This window comes from Triticum urartu, chromosome 3 (genome assembly GCF_003073215.2).
Source record: "Triticum urartu cultivar G1812 chromosome 3, Tu2.1, whole genome shotgun sequence".
Lineage (NCBI taxonomy): Eukaryota > Viridiplantae > Streptophyta > Magnoliopsida > Poales > Poaceae > Triticum > Triticum urartu.
Genome location: NC_053024.1, coordinates 569,757,891 through 569,780,881, shown reverse-complemented (window position 1 = coordinate 569,780,881; position 22,991 = coordinate 569,757,891). Strand labels below are relative to the sequence as shown.

General features: G+C 46.5%; 2 protein-coding genes and 1 pseudogene across 5 annotated transcripts; 1 reads left to right on the top strand and 2 right to left on the bottom strand.

The window, feature by feature from the left end:
- Positions 1 to 2,023: 2,023 nt before the first annotated feature.
- On the bottom strand, positions 2,024 to 4,059 carry LOC125545066 (cytochrome P450 98A1-like). The gene is made up of 2 exons (XM_048708925.1): positions 3,065 to 4,059; positions 2,024 to 2,892 (listed from the first exon to the last, which is right to left on the bottom strand). The coding sequence occupies exons 1-2, from the start codon at positions 3,944 to 3,946 to the stop codon at positions 2,245 to 2,247; spliced, it is 1,530 nt and encodes a 509-aa protein (XP_048564882.1). The 5' UTR covers positions 3,947 to 4,059; the 3' UTR covers positions 2,024 to 2,244.
- An 802-nt stretch (positions 4,060 to 4,861) lies between these two features.
- Positions 4,862 to 11,939, bottom strand: LOC125545063 (pentatricopeptide repeat-containing protein At1g55890, mitochondrial-like). Of its 4 annotated transcripts, XM_048708921.1 has the most exons (5): positions 10,388 to 11,937; positions 8,804 to 8,939; positions 7,683 to 7,743; positions 7,192 to 7,287; positions 4,862 to 5,361 (listed from the first exon to the last, which is right to left on the bottom strand). In XM_048708921.1, exon 1 carries the CDS (start codon positions 11,847 to 11,849, stop codon positions 10,410 to 10,412), a length of 1,440 nt encoding a protein of 479 aa, XP_048564878.1. In that variant the 5' UTR covers positions 11,850 to 11,937; the 3' UTR covers positions 4,862 to 5,361; positions 7,192 to 7,287; positions 7,683 to 7,743; positions 8,804 to 8,939; positions 10,388 to 10,409. The 4 variants fall into 4 exon arrangements, with proteins under 4 accessions (XP_048564878.1, XP_048564881.1, XP_048564877.1 ...); XM_048708924.1 differs by lacking the exon at positions 8,804 to 8,939 and having other exon boundaries at positions 10,388 to 11,939; XM_048708920.1 differs by having other exon boundaries at positions 7,683 to 8,939.
- A 2,931-nt stretch (positions 11,940 to 14,870) lies between these two features.
- On the top strand, positions 14,871 to 16,530 carry LOC125545062 (annotated as a pseudogene).
- The last annotated feature ends 6,461 nt before the right edge of the window (positions 16,531 to 22,991 follow it).

Below are 22,991 nucleotides of genomic sequence, written 5' to 3'. Positions count from 1 at the left end.
GACAGCACCCAAGCACCGGTCCACCGACATATCAAATTATCAAAGTAGCGAACATGAACCATATGAGCATGATGAAAACTAACTTGACAACAATTCCCATGTGTCCACGGGAGCGCTTTGCTTTATATAGAGTTCGTCCAGGCTTGTCCTTTGCTACAAAAAGGATTGGGCCACCTTGCTACACCTTAGTTACTCTTGTTACTTGTTACCCGTTACGAATTATCTTATCACACAACTATCTATTACCGATAATTTCAGTGCTTGCAGAGAATACCTTGTTGAAAACCGCTTGTCATTTCCTTCTGCTCCTCGTTGGGTTCGACACTCTTACTTATCGAAAGGACTACGATAGATCTCCTATACTTGTGGGCCATCACTCCTCCCAGGTACACCAGTAAACTCCACCCTTCCAATCAGTACTAATGATCTTGCAACTCCTGTCAAGATCCTTTGAACCAGATGGCAAAAGAGGCGTGGCTCGGTGGTTGAATAGGTCCTGGTCCGCTAGTCTAGTCCGACAAACCTAGGCGATAATTGGGAAGACAGGGCGGCCTTGGAGGATCGCTTTCCTCACTCGACGGCTTGGGGGCAAGCCGTGTCTCAAGGAGAGGGGGATGTTAGCAGCCCAGGCAGGCTGGCTCCACCAGGCAGTGACTCCATCGCTGCCTCACGACACCAACAAGACAGGAGGCCCAACCCGCGCAACGTTGGGCCGGAATGGGCCAACTGAGGCCCGGGCTCACCTACAAAACCTACCACAGACAAAGGACTCACCATCCAGAGGATCACGGCAGAACTGGCGGCGGCAACCCTAGTTATCTAGTTCATCTAGTTTCCCCTACTGCAAGAACTCCAATTCATGTAACTGAGATTTGTATAAGCTACTACTTCAGTGAGCTATATTAGATCGATCCACATATCCCGCTCCTCACAGGCTACAGAATGAACTAACGGGACATGTTGCGCGCATGTAAACCAAGAACCCACCAGCATTTGGTGGGATACTCGTGGTCACAAATAAAGCTCTAGTTCCCGAACATCCATGGTACTTGTATCTAGTGGCATTTCTATATCATCAATCAATCAAGTGGCAAATATCTGAATTGTGCTTATCGTCTTCACACTGGAATTAAACAGTCTTATGTAAATATTCTCTGAGATTTTAACGCTCAAATACCCATAAACTGTTTTGTTGAAACAAATTCTCATATCCTAGGCTCTGCATCTAGTGTCCTTGACGATTGTTAGACTTAGGGTTCATTTAGGGAAATGGCTCAACCATCTAGGAGTGGCGTTGCACATGTATTTATAAGGTGTTACATGTACAAATATAGGGTATATGCCAGAACCTACAAACTAGTATAGATACTAGGTCTAACACGCTCCCTCAATCTCAACCGTGTCCCGCAGGTTGATATTGTGCCGGCAAATCTCAAACAAAGGTAATGGGCAATGGCTTTATGAAGATGTTTGCAAGTTGATCTTTAGAAGAGATGAACTTGATCTGAACTAGCTTCTGCGAAAATTCGCAGGGACACGCACCTGCGCAAACTTCTGTTGTCGTCCATCTGCGCCATGATCTGTGCACATGTTTGGACAGAAAATGATTGAAAAATAGATGAAAATTCTTTAACTGTCTGAATACGGGACAATGTACATGTATATTTTATATGAATACGTCCGCAGATCCTTGTTATATGTCTGCCTACCTATGTGTATCCTACAGCTCCCATTCTGTTGCACACACTGTTCCATGACTTCCCTTCACTGTTCATCTTCTTCTTCTTCTTTCTCTTATGTTCCACGACTTCCCTGACAGAATTTGAATCGATGTTTGAGTGCTCTAGAAGCTGAGTTTATTGCAGCTAGGGAAGGTATGGATCTATCCCTGAATTGGTGCGATGGCCCTATTCACCTTGAAGTGGATTGTTTGGAGATGGTGAATGCGTGGAAGAAGAAGAAGAGGCAAGACCTTTCTGGAGACATGGCAATCGTAGTGTTGTTTGGCTATATGCTCTGGTCCTGAGGACGTTGAGAACTTGTGTCTCCCTGATTGTAATCCTGGTGATTGAGTAATACAAGTTCTATCGCAAAAAAGAAATCATATTGTACCACGAGTATATTCATGGATTAACGACAAAATAAATGCATAGGTACTGATAGTAGCTACGAAGAACTCGAAAAAAGACACGTCAACACTTAATTTGAAGCATGAACTCTGAACCACCAGGAGTCCCAGGTCGCTCACATCTCGGCGGCCACCCGCTTGTAGAGCTCCTCCTTTTCGAGGCGCGGCGTGGCGACGACCTGCAGCGGCGTGCGCATGAAGGTGATGAGCCCGGGGGACTCCATCATGTCGATGTCCTCCGGCCGGTTCCCGTCCGGCAGCGCCCAGGTGAAGTGGTGCAGGAGGTGGCCGATCATGGACGCCACGAGGTTGATCCCGAGCTGCGCGCCGGGGCACACCCGGCGGCCGGCGCCGAACGGCAGCACGCGGTAGTCGCACCCCTTGATGTCGATGTTGTCGTGGAGGAAGCGCTCGGGCCGGAACTCGAGCGGGCTGTCCCACGCCTCGGGGTCGCGCGCGATCGCCCACACGTTCACCGTGACGCTGGCTCCCTTGGGGATGTCGTAGCCGGCGACCTTCACGGCGGCGCTGGCCCTGTGCGGCAGCATCAGCGGCGTCGGCGGGTGCAGCCGGAGCGACTCCTTGACGATGGCCTGCAGGTAGGGCAGGTTGGGGAAGTCCGTCTCCGACAGCACCCGGTCGCGGCCGACCACCCGGTCCAGCTCCTCCTGCACCTTGTGCTGCACCGTCGGGTTCCTCACCAGCTCCGCTACCGCCCACTCCACGGTTATCACCGTCGTGTCCGTGCCGGCGGTGATCATGTCCTGCTCGATCGCGTGCACACACATATGAATGATCGAATCAAATCAAATCGCGACACTAATACGGAATAGAAAAGGTTTGCTTTGGTGTAGTGGTTATCACGTCGGTCTAGTGATTACTACTAATATGGAATGGATGGCGGCATTAATTCAATTCAATTGATTGATTACCCACCCAGAGGAGGCCAATGACGGTGTCGTCGCTGAGGTCGTACTTGTCCCGGAGCGTGAAGAGCGCGTCGACGAAATGCTGCTTGCTGGCGCCGCTCCGCTCGAGGGCGCTGGCGTGCTCCTCCATGATCTTGACGGTGAGCCGATCGCGCCGGTCGCCGTGGGCTTGATAGGCCACCTCGTCGACGGGCGTGAGCCACCGGAGCCACCGGATGTGCTCGGCGATGGACAGCGACGCGCCGATCTTGATGCCGTTGTTGACGATCTCCTTGAACTCGCGCCCTTGCTCGTCCAGCTCGCCGGCCGCGGTCAGGAACCGCTTCCCGAAGGCGAGCCGCGTGATGTTGTTGAAGCCGACCATAGCGAGGAACTCCCGCACCGCCACGGGCCTGCCTCCCTTGCCGGCCGCGTGCACGGACTCGACCATGGCGGTGACCTCGTCCTCGCGGACGGGGCGGAGCGCCTCGAGGCGGCGGGGCGTGAAGAGCTCGAGGTTACAGAGCTTGCGCACCTTGATGTAGTGCGGGCCGTAGTCGGCCCAGATGAGGTCCATGCCGCCGCGGCTGAAGCGCTCGGAGGAGCGGTTCCGGGAGCGGTCGGCCAGGTGCTGGTCGTGGGTCCTGAGCACCTCCTGCGCCAGCTCCGGCGTGGACACCACCACCATCGGCGTCGAGCCGAACCAGACCGTCATGATGGGCCCGTACCGCGCCGCCCACTCGGCGAAGCACCGGCAGCGCACGGGCTGGATTTGGAAGAGGTTGCCCAGCACCGGCCACGGGCGCGGCCCCGGTGGCAGCCTGACGAAGCGGAGCCGGCTGAGGAGGAGCGCCGTGACGGGGATGGCCATGAGGGCCAGCGCCACCGGGAGCAAGGCGGCCGTGTCCATGCCTGACTCTTGGGCTCTTCTCGCCCGGAGTGGGAGTGGTGGTAGGTACGGGAGCTCCGGTGGACTGTGAACTTTCCTGGTTCAGCTTGGTCAGCATGCCTGTGTATTTATGTGTATATGGACACACTCCTGCCTGGCTACCTACCACCGCGCGCCTAGTATACTTCACAACCATTCCATTTCCTGGTTCATCCGTGCTTGAGCTCATGGTAGGCCCTATGAATCGACGGCGACGCTGGTTTTAATGTCTGACGAGCGTGGTCCTTCATAAGTCGTACTGTTACTCACGTGTACGCAGGAGACCCGGATGGAAGTATCCTGGTAGCGAATCGTCCACGTTGTCGTCTCCACGATGATCATCTCAGGTCTGTTGTTTGCATCGAGAGGGGTACAAAATCGGTTAATGCGTCGTCTTCTCAGGATGCAGACTACTCTGTTCTGTTCCTATGGAGTCGATCGCGCATGGTGGCCGTCGGATCTATGAATGGCATCTCCATCTGCACTGCACGGCCGGGGGTGATCCTCCTCCTTTTTCTAAAAAAAAATCTGCATCTGCACTTGCGTTGTGCAATATCTGAAGTGGAGAATTACTACAGAAAGGAGGTTACGGGCTGATGTTGGCCCAATTAAAATCAGGAAGTGGGATCAGTTAAAATCACGAGGAGGAGAATCTACGGTGGAGAGAAGGACAAATCCGTCCGTAGAACCAGCCTGTAGTAGTTTTCCGTAAGTGTACGATTTTTGTTAGTGCAGCGTCTGACCTGTGACGCAGTCACATATTTTACGAGATTCAGGCGCGGAATCAGTTTTTTCACTGTTTGCGTTGCACGGCACCCCGCCAGAAAAAATAACTGTTTTCATGGACCATGTTAACATATTTCCTTTTTTTTTCTCAAATACGCATAAGCATAGACATACAGTTACTACGTTATTGGAGTTCACATCCATTACAAGTACGGGAACAACTAAATGTCGTGTGCTCTTGTTCATGGTCATTTTGCAGCCCAAGGCAGCTAATCAAAAAGTGCCTAAAATCTTAAACTGTTGACAGGTTGCAGGATGCTAAATCTTTTTTTGTTCGAAAAGGGTCCCAAAAATCCTTTTTCTTTCGCAAAAAAATAATAATGAAAAGGGGTCCCCAAAATCCCAGCAGATAGACTAAAACTACTACCGTACCACCTAGATCGAACAGCTAATGAGAATAAGCTCTCAGACAGAGCCCAAGTCCGTCGCGCCCAGGGACGATCTTGCTCCCCCTTGCCAGGCGATCCTCAGGAGCTCTCCTCTTCTTTTGTACAGCAGTTGCAAGCAATGCTTCATCATCAGTAGTTGTCCCTCCGAGCACAGAATCAGCCATTGATGAAGTAGCTGCTTATCTTTCCCAGAACAATCCGGGTGTCTTTCCAAGATACTCCCTGAAAACATACATCATTACGTGTTGTCCATAAACTCCACAAAGTAGCAACAGCAACAATGCTAGAAATCCTTTTTTTATTATTAGTCCCACAAACAGGCAAGATCAGAAACTCAATTGGGAGCACTAAGATCAAAAACCTCAGAAACACTCTGCAAAGTGTGTTCTGCCACAATGCACCCACACAGTAAATGGTTGACAGATTCTGGTTCACTACAAAATAAGCAAGAAAGATCTTCAACTACTTGCCTTTTACTCAAATTATCACGAGTCAGAATCTTATTATGAATAACCAGCCAAACAAATACTACAAGGTATCTATTTGGAACTTTAATTTTCCCGAACTTATCCCACACAGGAGTGTCACCCCCTCCCCAATTGATCTGGGCATAAAAAGATTTAGTAGTATAAGAGGCAGAGCTATCCAGCCTCCATACAGGAATATCCGCAGTATTAGAGAGACGCCTGCAACAAATGTACCAGCAAGTCCCATTGCTCCAAAAAGATTCATCAACACATCTATGAAAGGTTAGTTTCAGGGAGACCCCATCCCACACCTGCTCAACAGTTGCATTCTGTTCTTGAAATAAGTCACAGATATCCCAGAATTGGGTTTTTAAGGAGACATCCCCAACCCAAACATCATGCCAGAAAAATACCTGATTACCATTACCAACAATCCATTTATAGAAAGGCCTCACCCCAGCTAAAGCCCAAGTCAACCCTTTCCAAAATGGGGAACCCACCTTTGATAATTATAGTCCACTAAGGACACCCAATTCGTTCTAGCCCAAGAGGCTAGCAAGGACATACTAACTTCTCTCAAGTTAGGAACTCCCAGGCCACCATATTGTTTCCTCTGGGACACAAGTCCCCAATTGGCCAAGTGATATTTATGAATGTCCCCCATATTCCCCCACAAAAAGTGAGCCATCTGGGAGGTAATAGCTTTGATTGCCCACTTAGGAAATTTAATAATGGTCATAAGATATGTAGGGATGCTGACAATGCAAGTACGAATAAGCACCAACTTAGCTTCATAGCCACGCAGCCTCCCATTCCATCCACAAATTCTTTTGATAATTTTATTAATAATAGGCTGGATATCTTCTCTTCTAAGCTTAGCAAAATGTAAGGGAACCCCCAAATATTTCAAAGGGAAATCCCCTTTCTTGCAGCAAAAAATCTGGGCCAAACTCTTAGCAATCTCTTCCTCCACATTAACAGTTAGCAAATCACATTTGTTGAAGTTAAATCTTCATACCAGACAAACCCTCAAAACAAGAGAGAAGACACTTAACATTTCTAGCATTATTTAAACTAGGCTCCAAAAACAGCAAGGTATCGTCAGCATATTGCAGACTGATAATCCCCCCAGAAATCACATGGGGGAAAACCCCAGAAATATTCTTTTTAAGAGCAGCTTTTTGCAGAATCTTAGAGAACACATCAGGCACCAAGTTAAATAATACTCCATTCCAAAATATAGTGCGCCCGCGCTTTCCGAGGTCCAACTTTGACCATAAATTTAATCAACGAGACCAACTGCGACGGGAGAAAAAATTATATAATTGAAAACTTCTTTCGAATACGAATTCACTGATATAATTTCTGCTCCCGCCGCAGTCGGTCTTGATAGTTAAATTTACGGTCAAAGTTGAAGCACGGGGATAGAGGAAGCACTACATTGTAGAATGGAGGGAGTATGGGCGAAAGAGGGTCCCCCTGCTTGAGCCCTTTACCACTAACAAACAAAGGACCATTATGATCATTAAGTCTAACAGAAAAGGAAGGCCTAGCCTTAGCACATCTCTCACTATTTTTCCACTACCTTGACAGCCTAGCCTTGGCACATGGTTTGCTCTCGAGTTCATGTGCAGTATGAAGTCCCAATGTTGAAATCCTTACAAGCTAGCAGTGTGTGTACCTGACCAGAAATTGAGAGAAGATACACAAGTATTGATCAAATTTACCCATTTACAATCAAAGCAAATGCAGTTCTCTCATACAACTTGCTCGATGGCTGCTATCTCCTGAGCCAAGTGTACAACAGGCTGCACTCACCACAAGACCAACCATAACTTGATGGTCACAAGGCATGCATAGCAAGTAGAATTAACTTAACAAGGTTATTAGTATGTTTCTTCTGTGTTACTTAAGAGTCTAAAGCTTGAGCATGCACATTTGATCCACACAGGAAAAGGATGCAAGTTTAGGTTAGGTTACATTTGTTTACAGCTTAAAAAAAATGCAAGGTTCTGTTGCTTTCTGACCGGAGAAAATTAGGCCATAGATAAATCTTGGAGGTGTGCAGTTTATTACCTTGACAACATAGCACACAGACACATGCCACTTCAACATCTCACGCAATCAGCGTGATTACCTGACAAAACGACAAAGCTCAGAGTAAATTTCAGGACAACAATGATCCTGATAAATTAAATAAAATTTGTGCATGGAGAGTGAAAAGAACAATATAAATAAGACAATTGCTCATAACTCAAATATAAAACCTAGATGGATAGATTGTGTCCAGAATACATACCCTCTTGTTAAAAAAATATTTTATACACTTGAAATAAAATCTAGTGTACGAGCCTGCACCAAATCAATAAATATGCAATACGAGTAACCTAAAAAATAAGATAGATACAAGCACTTGTTCTGAACTAATGAAACTGAATCAACTATGCAACCAGTATCCTGTAAAATAGAATACGAGCTCAAATATTTCAGACCAACTTTCTCATAGGAAAACATTTTAACCAAACATATTTAGGGTCAGGCATCCATACATTAATAAACATAACAAAAAAACATTTATGTAGGTGCAGTCATCTCAACCTTCCACGTTAATTCAGCACGAAAGCATAATCCATTTATCTGCGTTAGATGACAAGAATAAGAAACAAATGGAAAGGAAAGACAATCTGCACGGAGTCTCCGTCAAGAATCTCATTGTCACCCAATAATGCTCTTTCTTTATTTTAGATCAGTTTGTAGTACATTCACTCCCCACAGCATACTTCATTTCCAAATTGGAGGAAACAGTACATTGTTCTTGGGCTCCCGAATCTTAAGAAAATCTAGCAAGATATCTACCCATCCAATAGAATTTTCCAAGGAAAATATGCATTCATATGCAAATTCATTATCATGGCAGGAATCACCTAAGCAAAAAAGCATAAACGAGGCTAAATTATTTTCGACGCTGAAAGCATATACCAACTGAGATAGTCTGCAGCTCCTCAATCAATCAATTCTGCTTTTGAAATCAAATGTGTGCCATATATCTGAAGGGACAAGTACATATTACTCAATAGAAGATCTCTCCGATTTTCTAACTGACTTAGCTAGTCAGTTAAAGCTAAGACTCCGTGCCACTATTACACGCAGGCAGCAAGGGAACACAAGCAAAGGAAGCCAACAAAATAACACCATACCAGAAATATTGTACAAGGACAGGCGCAGAGGATGAACCACCATATCTGAAGATAATCAAATAGAGACAAAGGCGACAGCGTTGGAGAAACCAACAACCACTGGTCAGTGCTAGCACACGCGCGAACCCAAATCAACCTGAGGAAGACACACATCAGTACATTTGTGCACAAGCAGGCTACAAAACGAGGCGAGGTGAAATCAAACAGAAGCTAGTCACGATCCTCCATGGGAAGTGGGAATGAGGAAGTGGCTTTCTGCTGCTCGTTGACGAGCAGCGGAGGGCCACGACGCCCCTCGCCGACAACAACCACCCATGTCTCAAGAAGCAAATCCTCCTATTTTCATACAACCACTACTGATATCTGGTCAATCATTATCATCACATAAAAGGTTTACAAATCCATAGACAGTCATCACCAACACACAAATCCACAGATTGTATCATCACCAACACACAAGAATATAAGAATATACTTGCAGAGTTGGAGTGAGTGCCACTTCGGGTTGGTGCCAGAGGAGCCTAGATGAGGTGCTGGCAGCAGCCGCCACTTTGGGGAGTAAGGGAGGAAGATGCGTGTGAGAACAAGAAAAGGATACTCTCTCGGTTGACCAACAGCAAATGGGCATACGACACGTAGGCCAACATGATAGACAACGAGCGCTTACTTTTTTCCCAACGCGTTTCTTTCTCTCTTTTTTCTCTTTTTTCTGCGGGGGACACGTGGCGTAGCTATTTGCTCGCCCAACAAGTCGCTCTTAATGGGTGTAATGCTTCTTTCATCCATGAAGAGGGGTCCAGTACCAGCGGCGCTGTGATCCGCGATGCTGCCAGTGTGCTAGTGGTGGCCAAGAATTTCTTCATCGGTCCTGCGGTGGACGCTCACAATGCTGAGGCTTTGGCGTTGAAACGAGGCCTTGTGCTTGCTCGGGGCCTCAGGATTCACCACCTTATTCCCAATCGGATTGCAACTGGTGGAATGTATGAACAATGGATATGGTTCTCCATCAATTGCGGCACTCATTTATCGATGACTGTTTTGATGTTTGTAGGGAGTTCGGGAGGGTCTCTTTTGTAAATTGTGCACGAAGCTAACTGCGTGCCTCATGAACTTAATTAGCTGGGATAATCTAGTTTGATGCAACGAGGAATATAAGCACAAGCAAGGCATTGAAGATAAGAATAAAGGCTTCCTGTGGATCTCTTCTAAAATGGATAGAAAGATTTTCAGTAAGTATTACCGGACAGGGCAAGCTTAACCAATAAAAAGGGCAGCCCTGTGCATGTAGCTCCCGCTTGCGCAGGGTCCGGGGAAGGGTCCGACCACTTTGGGTCTATTGTATGCAGCCTTTCCCTACATTTCTGTAAGAGGCTGTTTCCAGGACATGAACCCGTGACCTCATGGTCACAAGGCAGCATCTTTACCACTGCGCCAAGGCTCCCCTTCGGCAAGCTTAACCAATACCATATTAAATTAGTTTAACCACTACTTTAACTAGCATTGTTTTTGTTCCATCATGCCAACAGAAGAAATAGAGTAAAACAGGTCATGGTGAAATTAGGCTTACATCAGTAGAAGACTGACCTATGAATTTTACTTTTCAGTCTTATCTTCCACTTTCACACTCCTTTTCTCCTGATATTGATTCTTCCTCATCAGTTCCAGCACTAGGTGGCATCCTCAAACCCTTCCGATGGTGGTACTTCTGCCAGTCGAGCTCAACAAGCTTGGTGGCCTCCACCAACCTCGATGCATCTACCAATGCATTCACTACATCCTGCAGCACACCCCACTTGACTCCAAAGAACCTTTTACTGCCAAAGATTTCATAACAGTACCTCAGTGCACAATCCAGCTCTCCAGCCTGCAGAAGGTGTGGCATGAGAGTCTCATATGTCACCTTATTTGGGGCACACTGATTCTTCATCAAATTATGATACACCTTCTTGGCCTCCTGGAACCTCCCTGCTTGGCAATATCCTCGAATCAACTCATTGTAGGATACTATATTGGATTTTGGCCCGTCCTTCTCCAACCTCTCAAGCACAGCAGCTGCATCATCAATCCTACCTTGTGCAACCAAACCCCGCAGCTTTGCATTGTAGCACTTTGCGTCTGGCTCCAAATGACTCTCCTTAATCATTTCCCATACTGCCTCGGCTTCATCATTACGGCCACTGTTGTGAAACCCATCCAAGAGCGAGTTGAAAGTAATAATGTCAGGTGAAACACTGTGCTTCTTCATGAGATGAACAGCATCAAGAGCGGCTGAGAGGTCGGACTTGTGGCACAATGTGCGGATGAGTGCGTTGTAAGAGTATACGTCGGGAACAATGGAGGGGTGGACGGCTGGGATCTCCTGGAATGCAGCAGTGAGCGCGTCAAGATCTCCGGCTTTGGCGTAAGCGGCAAGGACGGCGTTGAATGTCATGGTGGACTTATGCCGCGCAGGAAGTTGATGGAAGGTTGCGGCCGCTTGGATTGGCATGGAGGCGCGGCCGTAGAGGCGGATGACGCGCGCGGCGAATTCCGCGGTTGAGGTCTCGAGGAAGGGCTTCTGCGCGTCGATGATGGCCTGGATGCCGTCTGGGCGGCCGAAGGAAGTGAGGCGGCTCACCGCTACATCGTACAGGTGGTGCTGGTCGCGGAAGCGCGGCGATGCGGAGGAAGCTTGGACGAACATGGAGACCAGCTTGTCAGGGTCCCGCTGCCTGATGAGGGCCTTGCGGATACGGCGAAGGGGCTTCCGGAGGATCTGGTCCGCGTCGGGCTCGGCTTTGGGTGGTTTTTCGGTTGGCGGGGAGGGGGAGAAGATGCTGAAGAGGCCGTTTGCCCGGCTGGAGGCGGTGGCGACGGTGGCGGCGGGGGAGGCCATGGGAAGGGGGCCGAATGGGGGCGAGAGGAGTGGAGCGGAATGGGCGACGGAGGGCGTGGCCGCGCCCTTGATCTTGCGATTGCGTTTGGGTTGTTTTACTCTTGGCGAGGGAGAGGAGAAGATGCGGGAGAGGCTGTTTGCCCGGGCGGCGGCGGCGGCGGGGGAGGCCATGGGAAGGCGGCGGATGGTAGGGTATGGCCGAATGGGGCGAGAGGAGTTTTTTTTTCCCTCTTTTTTTTAGACAAGTATGGGGCGAGAGGAGTGGAATGGGCGAAGGAGGGCTTTGCCAGCTCATCGATGATACTCCGCTTCTTAATTACGCCGTCAAAATGTCAGCCCGTTCACTGTCTCCAGGCTCTCAGCCCAGTCCGGTCCAACCCAACCACAAATAAAGCCTCGGACGCAAGACCGACCCGAGCCGGCAAATTTACACGCAAGTTCATCGATTTTGGAAATAAGTTCACAAAAATATGTTCATCGATTTAAAAAAAAGTTCATTGATTTTTTTTAAAAAAAATCACAAATTTGAATCCTAACGTCAATGCCCCTAAGGACCCGCTCCCTAAAGCATCATATACCAAATCTCGCCACATAACGAGAAACTCTAACCTCATCATCCCAAGAAGACGGTAGGAATCTACACCGAAGTTTTGTCGACTACGTCCAGGTAGACGAAAAGACAAACTCGAAGATAATTTTAGATCAGTTTGTAGTACATCCACTCCCCACAACATACTTCATTTCCAAATTGGAGAAAACAATGCAATCCTCTTGGGCTCCTGAATCTTAAGAAAATCTAGCAAGATATCTACCAATCCAATAGAATTTTTCAAAGGAAATATGCATTCATAAGCAAATTCATTACAGTTTTGCTAAAGCACATCTAGATATTCTCTAAGTATTGCACATCTAAGTCTCATATCCTTGATTTTACGCGGAGATTTGTGCAAACATTTTCTTTCCTCTTTTTTCTTTTCCTTCCTAGTTTGATTGAGCCACTTAGATGTGCAATAACTAAGGCATATCTAGATGTGTCCTAGACAAACCCTTTTACATACGTTACACACTTGCTGACATGGGCAGATGTGATTGGGACCTAGGGGTGAAGTGGGCCACTCCATAAAATTCAGGGGGCGTTTTTGTATTAAGTTGGAAGGAGTCCATTGGAGCTCCGTGTATGTAGCATTTTTGCAAAAGACAACCTCCTGTTAGTTGCTCTCCCATTTGCCCGCTAAAAGCAAGAGGACAAATAAGAGGGGCGTGAGCCGAAATCACTAATTAAGGAGCACTCTTTGCAAATGTTACTCCCATATTTTCAGGCTGCGACAAGTGGCACACTGTATGTGCACCAGTTGTCGCAAAATGACATTTTTCTCTTTTTTCTTAGATCCATTTATTAAAAAAGATCTATCTTTTAAATCGTGCCTCCAAATCTCGAACCGTTTTCACCGTTGGATTCCTCGTGCCGAGATTTTCAAAACTAGATCCCATGTTGATAGGTTTTGACGATTTTTTTTCAAAAAAAACTAGACGTAAAAACCAAACCGGGAGCATATTTTTTTTCTTTCCGAAAAAGGCACGACTGTACCTCTCGCGGAAGCAAATCATAGTAAACCCGTGCCTCTCGTGGAAGAAAAAAACAGTTTTTTTTTTTATTTCTGAGTGTCACGGTCCGCGAAAGCAAATCCGTGCCTCCCGCGGAAGCAAAATCGTACCTCTCTCAGAAGGAAAAACACACATTCTTTTCCCTTTCCGAGAGGCATGGTCGTGCCTCTCGCGGAAGCAAAAAACAAAACATTTTTTTTCGCTTCCAAGAGGCACGGCCACGGAAGCAAGTCCATGCCTTTCGCGAAAGCAAAAAATAAAAATAAAATTCTGTTTTCGAGAGGCACGGTCGTGCCTCTCGTGGAAGTAAAGAAATACATGTTTTTTCACGCAATTATTTTCGATTTTTTTCTCAAATGTTAAGAAAGACCGATGAAAAACCAAAAGGCCAACCCCCCATAAAAAACCATTTAAAAAGCCGAATATGCGTGTGAAAAAATAAAAACAAATCCGGAGGGGACGCCCAGAGCGCGACATGTGGCGGCGGCTGGCGCGCTCTCTGCCCACCCCAAATGGGCGATTCCTATTTGACGCTGTAGTCGCCCATTATTACTGTTTTTTTGTAAACGGGCAGCCACTAATCCGCTTGTGCATTGTTTCTTTGGTTTTCTCTTTTATTTGTTTGTCAGATTGTTTTGTTCTTTCTCTACTTTTTTGTTTTTTCTTTTTTTGTTGAATGCGCTGCTTTTTAGTTTGTGAACTTTTCTTCAAAACTGATATTTTTTTTAAATACAATGAACTTTTTCAAATCAAATGAGCTTTTTTTCAAACTCGATGTTTTCTTTTCTAAATCAGTGATTTTTTTATAAAAAATTGATGAACTTCCTTTCAAAAATCGATGAACTTTTTGCAAATCCGATGAATTTTTTCCAAATTGATATTTTTTTAAATTCGATGATCTTTAAAAAAATTGGCGATGTTTTTTCAAAATCGATGAACTTTCTCAAAATTTGTGAACTTTTTTGAAATTTAGTGAACTTTTTTCACTAAAGAAAATAGACATTATCCAAAATGTTTTCAAATAACTCAAAAAATCTCAGTTGTATAGTAAATGGCTGAGTAATAAATAGCGCGGCTGCAATAGTTTTAATACAATTCGTGCTGTTTTTGTTCACTAGCATTCTGAAGGTCTAGTGGTTAAGCTAAGCAATTACAAGGATGTGTGGTGCGAGATTGAATCCCCATACTGCCATATTTTTGGCGTGGTTTTTATGTTAACGTATCTATTTTTGGGCCGAGCTTAAAATAACCCACAGAAGGCCTGCTGTAGGCGCCATTTCCAGGTTCGGGCGCCTGCGCCGTATAGGACCTCCCCCCAAATGACCCTTGGAGGCTCCGGAAGAAGCGCCGTATCGTATTAACGGGCCGGTCCACCCACGCAAGCGATTGAGCAAGGCCGGCCGTAGGCGATAGCTGGATATGTCTCGCTATAAGCGACTTATAGCCGCGCCCATTTTGCCGGGGTGGGTCGGTCGACCGAGACATTTTGGGCATCCGAGGCTTTCTTTGGCTGGGCTGGGCTGGGAGACGGTTAACGGGCTAACATTTTGACGGCCTAATTAAGAAGCATTGCATCGATGAGCTGGGAAACCCCTCCTTCGCCCACTCCACTCCTCTCGCCCCATTCCCCACCATCCGCCGCCCACCCATGTCCTCCCTCGCGGCCGCCGCCGCCGCCGCCGTCGCCGCCGCCTCCACCTGGGTAAAAAGCCTCTCCCGCATCGTCTCCCCCTCCACGCCAGCCGTAAAACCACCCAAGCGCAATCCCAAGACCAAGCGCGCGCCGCCCGCCGCCGATGCTGACTCCATCGCGAATCAGAAGCTCCCGAAGCCCCTAGGCGCACATCCCGCCGGCGAAGCTGAGTCCGGCGCGGGCCACGAGCTAGGGAAGCCCCTTAGCGGTGTCGTCAAGGCCCTCATCAGGGAGCGGGACCCTGATAAGCTGGTCTCCAAGTTCGTCGAAGCCTCGTCCGCATCGTCGCGCTTCCGCGACGGGCAGCGCGCGTACGATGTAGCGGTGAGCCGCCTCACTTCCTTGGGCCGCAAAGACGGCATCGAGGCCATCATCGACGCGCAGAAGCCCTTCCTCGAGACCTCGAGCGAGGGATTTGCCGCGCACCTCATCCGCCTCTACGGCAGTGCCTCCATGCCATCCCACGCGGTCGCAACCTTCCATCAACTCCCCGCGCGGCATAAGTCTACGAGGACATTCAACGCCGTCCTTGCCGCGTACGCCGAAGCCGGAGATGTTGGCGCGCTCACTGCTGCATTCCAGGAGATCCCAGCCACACACCCCTCCATTGTGCCCGACCTATACTCTTACAACGCGCTCATCCGCACATTGTGCCAGAAGTCCAACCTCTCAGCCGCTCTTTATGCTGTCCATCTCATGAAGAAGCACGGTGTTTCACCTGACATTATTACTTTCAACTCGCTCTTGGATGGGTTTCACAACAGTGGCCGTAATGATGAAGCCGAGGCAGTATGGGAAATGATTAAGGAGAGGAATTTGGAGCCAGACGCAAAGTGCTACAATGCAAAGCTGCGGGGTTTGGTTGCACAAGGTAGGATTGATGATGCAGCTGCTGTGCTTGAGAGGTTGGAGAAGGACGGGCCAAAACCCAATATAGTATCCTACAATCAGTTGATTCTAGGATATTGCAAAGCTGGGAGGTTCCAGGAGGCCAAGAAGGTGTATGATAATTTGATGAAGAACGAGTGTGTCCCAAATAAGGGGACATATGAGACTCTCGTGCCACACCTTGTGCAGGCTGGAGAGCTGGATTGTGCACTGAGGTACTGTTATGAAATCTTTGCTAGTAAAAAGTGCTGTGGAGTCGAGTGTGGTGTGCTGCAGGATGTAGTGAATGCATTGGTAAATGCATCGAGGGTGAAGGAGGCTATCGAGCTTGTTGAGCTCGGGCGGAAGTCCAACTATCATCGGAAGTACTATCATCTGAAACTGATGAGGAAGAATCAATATCAGAAGAAAAGGAGTGTGAAAGTGGAAGACGGGACTGAAAAATAAAATTCATAGGTCAGGCTTTTACTGATGTAAGCCAAATTTCAGCATGACCTGTTCTACTCTATTTCTTCTGTTGGCATGATAGAACAAAAAAAAATGCAAGTTAAAGTAGTGGTTGAACTAGTTTAATAAGGTATTGGTTAAGCTTGCCCTATGTGGTAATACTTATTGAAAATCTTTTTGCCCATTTTAGAAGAGATCCACAGGAAGTCTTTATTCTTATCTGCAATGTCTTGCTTGTGCTTATATTCCTCGTTGCATCAAACTAGATTATCCTAGCTAATCAAGTTCATGAGCCACGCGGTTAGCTTCATGCGCACAATGCACAAAAGAGACCCTCCCAAAACTCCCTACAAACATCAAAACAGTCGATAATCAGTGCCGCAATAGACGGGGAGCCATATCCATTGTTCATACATTCCACCAGTTGCAAGTAGTCCGATTGGACAATAAGGTGGTGAATTCTGAGGCCCCGAGCAAGCACAAGGCCTCGTTTCAACGCCAGAGTCTCAGCAGTGTGAGCATCCACCGTAGGACCGAGGAAAAAATTCTCGGCCACCACTAGCACACTGGCAGCATCGCGGACAATATCACTGCTGGTGCTGGACCCCTCTTCATGGATGAAAGAAGCATTACACCCATTAACTGCGACTTGTTTGGCGAGCAAAGAGCTATGCCACGTGTCCCTGACAGAAAAAAGAGAAAAACGCGCCGGGAAAAAAAGGAAGCGCTCATTGTCTATCCTGTTGCCCCACGCGTCGTATGCCCATTCGCTGTTGGTCAACAGAGAGAGAGAGGGAGGGAGGGAGGGGAGGGAGGGAGGGTATCCTTTTCTTGTTCTCACACGCATCCTCCACCTAGGGTTGCCGCTGCTACCGCCGCCGGCTCCTCTGGCACCGGCCACCGGAAAAAGTCGTCCTCATGAGACCCGCTTCGCGGATGCTGTTGCTCCTTGCAAGGCATGGCGCTGCTACTCCCCTACAGCCCCTCACCCCCTCCCCCCCACCCACACATACACACACACCCATCGACCCCGCTGCTGCTCCTTCCAGCCAACCCAGGCTCCTCCTCTACAACCCGAAGTGGCACTCACTCCAACTCTGCAAGTATATTCTTATATTCTTGTGTGTTGGTGATGATACAATCTGTGGATTTGTGTGTTGGTGATGACTGTCTATGGATTTGTAAACTTTTATGTGATGATAATGATTGACCAGATATCAGCATTGGCTGTATGGAAATAGGAGGATCTGCTTCTCTAGACATGGGTAGTTGTTGTCAGCGAGGGAGGCCGTGGCCCTCCCCTGCTCGTCGATGAGCAGAAGAAAACCACTTCCTGATTCCCCCTTCCCATGGAGGATCGTGACTAGGTTCTGTTTAATTTCACCTCGCCTCGTTTTGTAGCCTGCTTGTACACAAACGTACTGATGTGTGTCTTCCTCAGGATGCTTTGGGTTTGTGCGTGTGCTAGCGCTGATCAGTGGTTGTTGATTTCTCCAATGAGGTCGCCTTTGTCTCTATTTCCGGTGATCCGGCTCTGATTATCTTCAGATATGGTGGTTCATCCTCTGCGCCTGTCCTTGTACAATATTTCTGGTATGGTGTTATTTTGTTGGCTTCATTTGCTTGTGCTCCCTTGTTGCCTGCGTGTAATGGTGACACGGTGCCTTAGCTTTAACTGACTAGCTAAGTCAGTTAGTAAATCGGACAGATCTTCTATTGAGTAATATGTACTTGTCCCTTCAGATGTATGGCACACATTTTATTTCAAAAGCAGAATTGATTGATTGAAGAGCTACAGACTATCTTAGTTTTGTATGTGTTTTCAACGTTGAAAATAGTGTGTCTAGGGCACATCTAGATGTGCTCTAGTTATTGCACATCTAAGTGAGTGAGTCAAGCATAAAGAGGAAAAGAAAATAGAAAAGGGAAATATCTACACGAATCTCAACGTAAGACCAATGACATAAGACTTAGATGTGCAATACTTGTGGCACATCTAGATGTGCTTTAGCAAAACTGTGTAAAATCCTCCGGTGTGTCTAGCAAAGCTCTTATCTTTTGCGGGGGACCTTCAACGATCATCTTTTGTTCCCTTACAACAAGTCAAGTAATGTGATCAACCATCGCCACAGGTCACGCGTTGGGCGCCCCCTATGAATTACTTTTCAATTATCTTTAAGCGTTTTGGGGTTTAGATGGATTTTTGGGTTTTTTTTCCTTTTTAGTTTTCGTCAGGTTTTCCCCAGGTTCTCGAGAGAAAAATCATGAAATTTTTTCTGTGTGAAAAAATTGTACTTCCACGAGAAGCATCGATTTTCTTTTCATGGAGACATAAATTTGCTTTTGTGAGATATACAGTTGTGCCTCTCAAAAAGAAAAAATAATCATGATTTTTTTGGCTTTTTTTCTTCCACAAGAAGCATGGATTTTCTTATCATGGAGCACAAATTTGCTGCCACGAGAAGCACAATTGTGCCTTTAAGGGACGCACGGTTGTGTTTCTCGTGGAAGACATGCACAAATTTGCTTCCGTGAAAACAGATTTGCTTCCACGAGAAGCACAACTATGCCTCTCGAAAATGGGGAAATTGTGAAATTTTTTTTTGCGTGTTTTTCTTCTGCTTCTGTAAGAAGCACAATTGTGCCTCTGAAAAAGACAAAAAATTCATGAACTTTTTTGTTCAGCATGAATTTTTTGCTTCCATGAGAAGCATAGACACAACTTTGCTTCCACGAGAACCACAACTGTGCCTCTCGAAAAGACAAAAAGTGGGGGAAAAAGTCGTGCTTCTGGCTCCGGTATTTCTTCCTTTTTTCAAACTTCTCATGGAAAAGAGTTCAGCAAAACCTATTACACATAGGAACTAGTTTCAAAGATCTCGACACAAGAAATTCAAGCTGAAAACGGTTTGGGATTTAGACGCAAGGTTCAAGATATAAAATATTTTAAATAAAAAATTTATGAAAAACCTCACAGGATGAGACAAGTGGTGCACATGCAGTGCGCCACTTATCAGCACGTGAGAAGGTGGGAGACATTTGCAACGGGTAACCCTTAACTCCTGATTTCATGCAAATGGACGCGGCTATGCGTCGCTTATAGCAAGACGTATAAAGCTGTCGCATACAGCCTCACTTTGATCATTTGTGTGGGTGGACCGGCCCATTAGTGAGATACAGCTGCTCGCTCACGTCCCTCCGGTCGATAAATTGCACTTTCAGAAAGCAAGGAGAAGGCTTATGTCTCGACAAAGAAAGCTATGTGAATGATCATTGTCAAGACAAATACCAACACAATACAAACATAATAATTTGCATACAGTTGCCGAAGAATATCCTTCAAATAGTTCGATTAACACGCATCCGAGTATGGACAAGAACAAGTATGGACAAGAACATGAATGTCCAAGTGTTTCCCTGATTTTGACTCTTGTGGCTGGCCGGATAACGTGTTTTACTGAAGGAAATATGCCCTAGAGGTAAAAATAAAGTTGTTATTTATATTTCCTTATATCATGATAAATGTTTATTATTCATGTTAGAATTGTATTAATCAGAAACTTAGTACATGTGTGAATACATAGACAAACAGAGTGCCACTAGTTTGCCTCTACTTGACTGGCTCATTGAATCAATGATGGTTATGCTTCCTAACCATAGACATGATTTTTTATTTGATTAACGGGATCACATCATTAGTGAATGATGTGATTGACTTGACCCATCCGTTAGCTTAGCACGATAATCATTTAGTTTGTTGCTATTGCTTTCTCCATAACTTATACATGTTCCTATAACTATGAGATCATGCAACTTTCGAATACCGGATGAACACTTTGTGTGCTACCAAATGTCACAACGTAACTGAGTGATTATAAAGGTGCTCTACAGGTGTCTCCGGTGATGTTTGTTGAGTTGGCATAGATCGAGATTAGGATTTGTCACTCCAATTGTCGGAGAGGTATCTCTGGGCCCTCTCGGTAATGCACATCACTGTAAGCCTTGCAAGCAATGTGACTAATGAGTTAGTTGCGGGATAATGCATTACGGAATGAGTAAGAGACTTGCCGGTAACGAGATTGAACTAGGTTAAGATACTGACGATCGAATCTTGGGCAAGTAACATACCGATGATAAAGGGAACAACATATATCGTTATGCGGTATGACCGATAAAGATCTTCGTAGAATATGTAGGAACCAATATGAGCATCCAGGTTCCGCTATTGGTTATTGACCGGAGACGTGTCTCGGTCATGTCTACATAGTTCTCGAACCCGTAGGGTCCGCACGCTTAACGTTCGGTGACGATCGGTATTATGAGTTTATGTATTTTGATGTACCGAAGGTGAGTCCCGGATATGATCATGGACATGACTAGGAGTCTCGAAATGTTCGAGACATAAAGATCGATATATTGGACGACTATATTTGGACATCGGAATGGTTCCGGATGAGATCAGGCATATACCGGAGTACCGGGAGGTTACCGGACCCCCCCCCCGAGAGGTATATGGGCCTTATTGGGCCTTAGTGGGAGAGAGGGGAAAGGAGCAAAGGAAGGGGCGCCCCTCCCCCCAAGCCCAATCCGAATTGGGAGGCCCCCCTTTCCTTCCTCCTTCCCCCCCCTTCCTTCCACTCCTAGTCCAACTAGGGAAGGGGACTCCCCTTGGGGCGCGCCTAGGAGGCCGGCCCCCTCCCCCTCCTCCACTCCTGTATATACGGGGGAAGGGGCACCCCATAGACACACAAGTTGATCATTGATCTTTTAGCCATGTGCGATGCCCCCCTCCATCATAATCCACCTCGGTTATATCGTAGCGATGCTTAGGCGAAGCCCTATTTAGATAGCAACATCATCACCGTCATCACGCCGTCGTGCTGACGAAGCTCTACTGAATCGTGAGTTCATGGGACGTCACCGAGCCGAACGTGTGCAGATCGCGGAGGTGCCATACCTTCGGTGCTAGATCGGTCGATCGTAAAGACGTACGACTACATCAACCGCGTTGTCATAACGCTTTCGCTTACGGTCTACGAGGGTACGTAGACAACACTCTTCCCTCTCATTGCTATGCATCACCATGATCTTGCGTGTGCATAGGAAAATTTTGAAATTACTACGTTCCCCAACAGTGGCATCCGAGCTAGGTTTATGCGTAGATGTTATATGCACGAGTAGAACACAAAGGAGTTGTGGGAGTGGGTATAAACATATTGCTTTCCATCACTAGTTGATTCTTGATTCGGCGGTATTGTTGGATGAAGCGGCCCAGACCGACATTACGCATATGCTTACGCGAGACTGGTTCTACCGACGTGTTTTGCACACAGGTGGTTGGTGGGTGTCAGTTTCTCCAACTTTAGTTGAATCGGATTCAATGAACAGGGTTCTTTCTGAAGATCAAAAAGCAATCACTATACCGCGTTGTGGTTTTTGATGCGTAGGTAAGAACGGTTCTTGCTCAGCCCGTAGCAGCCACGTAAAACTTGCAACTACAAACTAGAGGACGTCTAACTTATTTTTGTCGGGCATGTTGTGATGTGATATGGTCAAGACATGATGCTAAATTTTATTGTATGAGATGATCATGTTTTGTAACAGAGTTATCGGCAACTGGCAGGAGCCATATGGTTGCCGCTTTATTGTATGAAATGCAATCGCCATGTAATTGCTTTACTTTATCACTAAGTGGTAGCGATAGTCGTAGAAGCAATAGTTGGCGAGACAACAACGATGCTTCGATGGAGATCAAGGTGTTAAGCCGGTGACGATGGTAATCATGACGGTGCTTTGAAGATGGAGATCAAAGGCACAAGATGATGATGGCCATATCATATCACTCATATTGATTGCATGTGATGTTTACCTTTATGCATCTTATTTTGCTTAGTTCGGCGGTAGCATTATAAGATGATCTCTCATTAAATTTCAAGGTATAAGTGTTCTCCCTGAGTATGCACCGTTGCTACAGTTCGTCGTGTCGAGACACCACGTGATGATCGGGTGTGATAAGCTCTACGTTCACATACAATGGGTGCAAGCCAGTTTTGCACATGCGGAATACTCGGGTTAAACTTGACGAGCCTAGCATATGCAGATATGGCCTCGGAACACTGAGACTGAAAGGTCGAGCGTGAATCATATAGTAAATATGATCAACATAGTGATGTTCACCATTGAAAACTACTCGATCTCACGTGATGATCGGACATGGTTTAGTTGATATGGATCACATGATCACTTAGATGATTAGAGAGATATCTATCTAAGTGGGAGTTCTTAAGTAATTTGATTAATTGAACTTTAATTTATTATGAACTTAGTACCTGATAGTATTTTGCATGTCTATGTTGTTGTAGATAGACGGCCCGTGCTATTGTTCCGTTGAATTTTAATGCGTTCCTAGAGAAAGCTATGGTAGCAACTACACAGACTGGGTCTGTAACTTGAGGATTATCCTCATTGCTGCACAGAAGAATTACGTCCTGGAAGCACCGCTAGGTGACAAACCCGCTGCAGGAGCAATGCCAGATGTTGTGGACACCTAGAAGAGCAAAGTTGATGACTACTCAATAGTTCAGTGTGCCATGCTTTACGGCTTAGAACCGAGACTTCAACGACGTTTTGAACGTCATGGAGCATATGAGATGTTCCAGGAGTTGAAGTTAATATTTCAA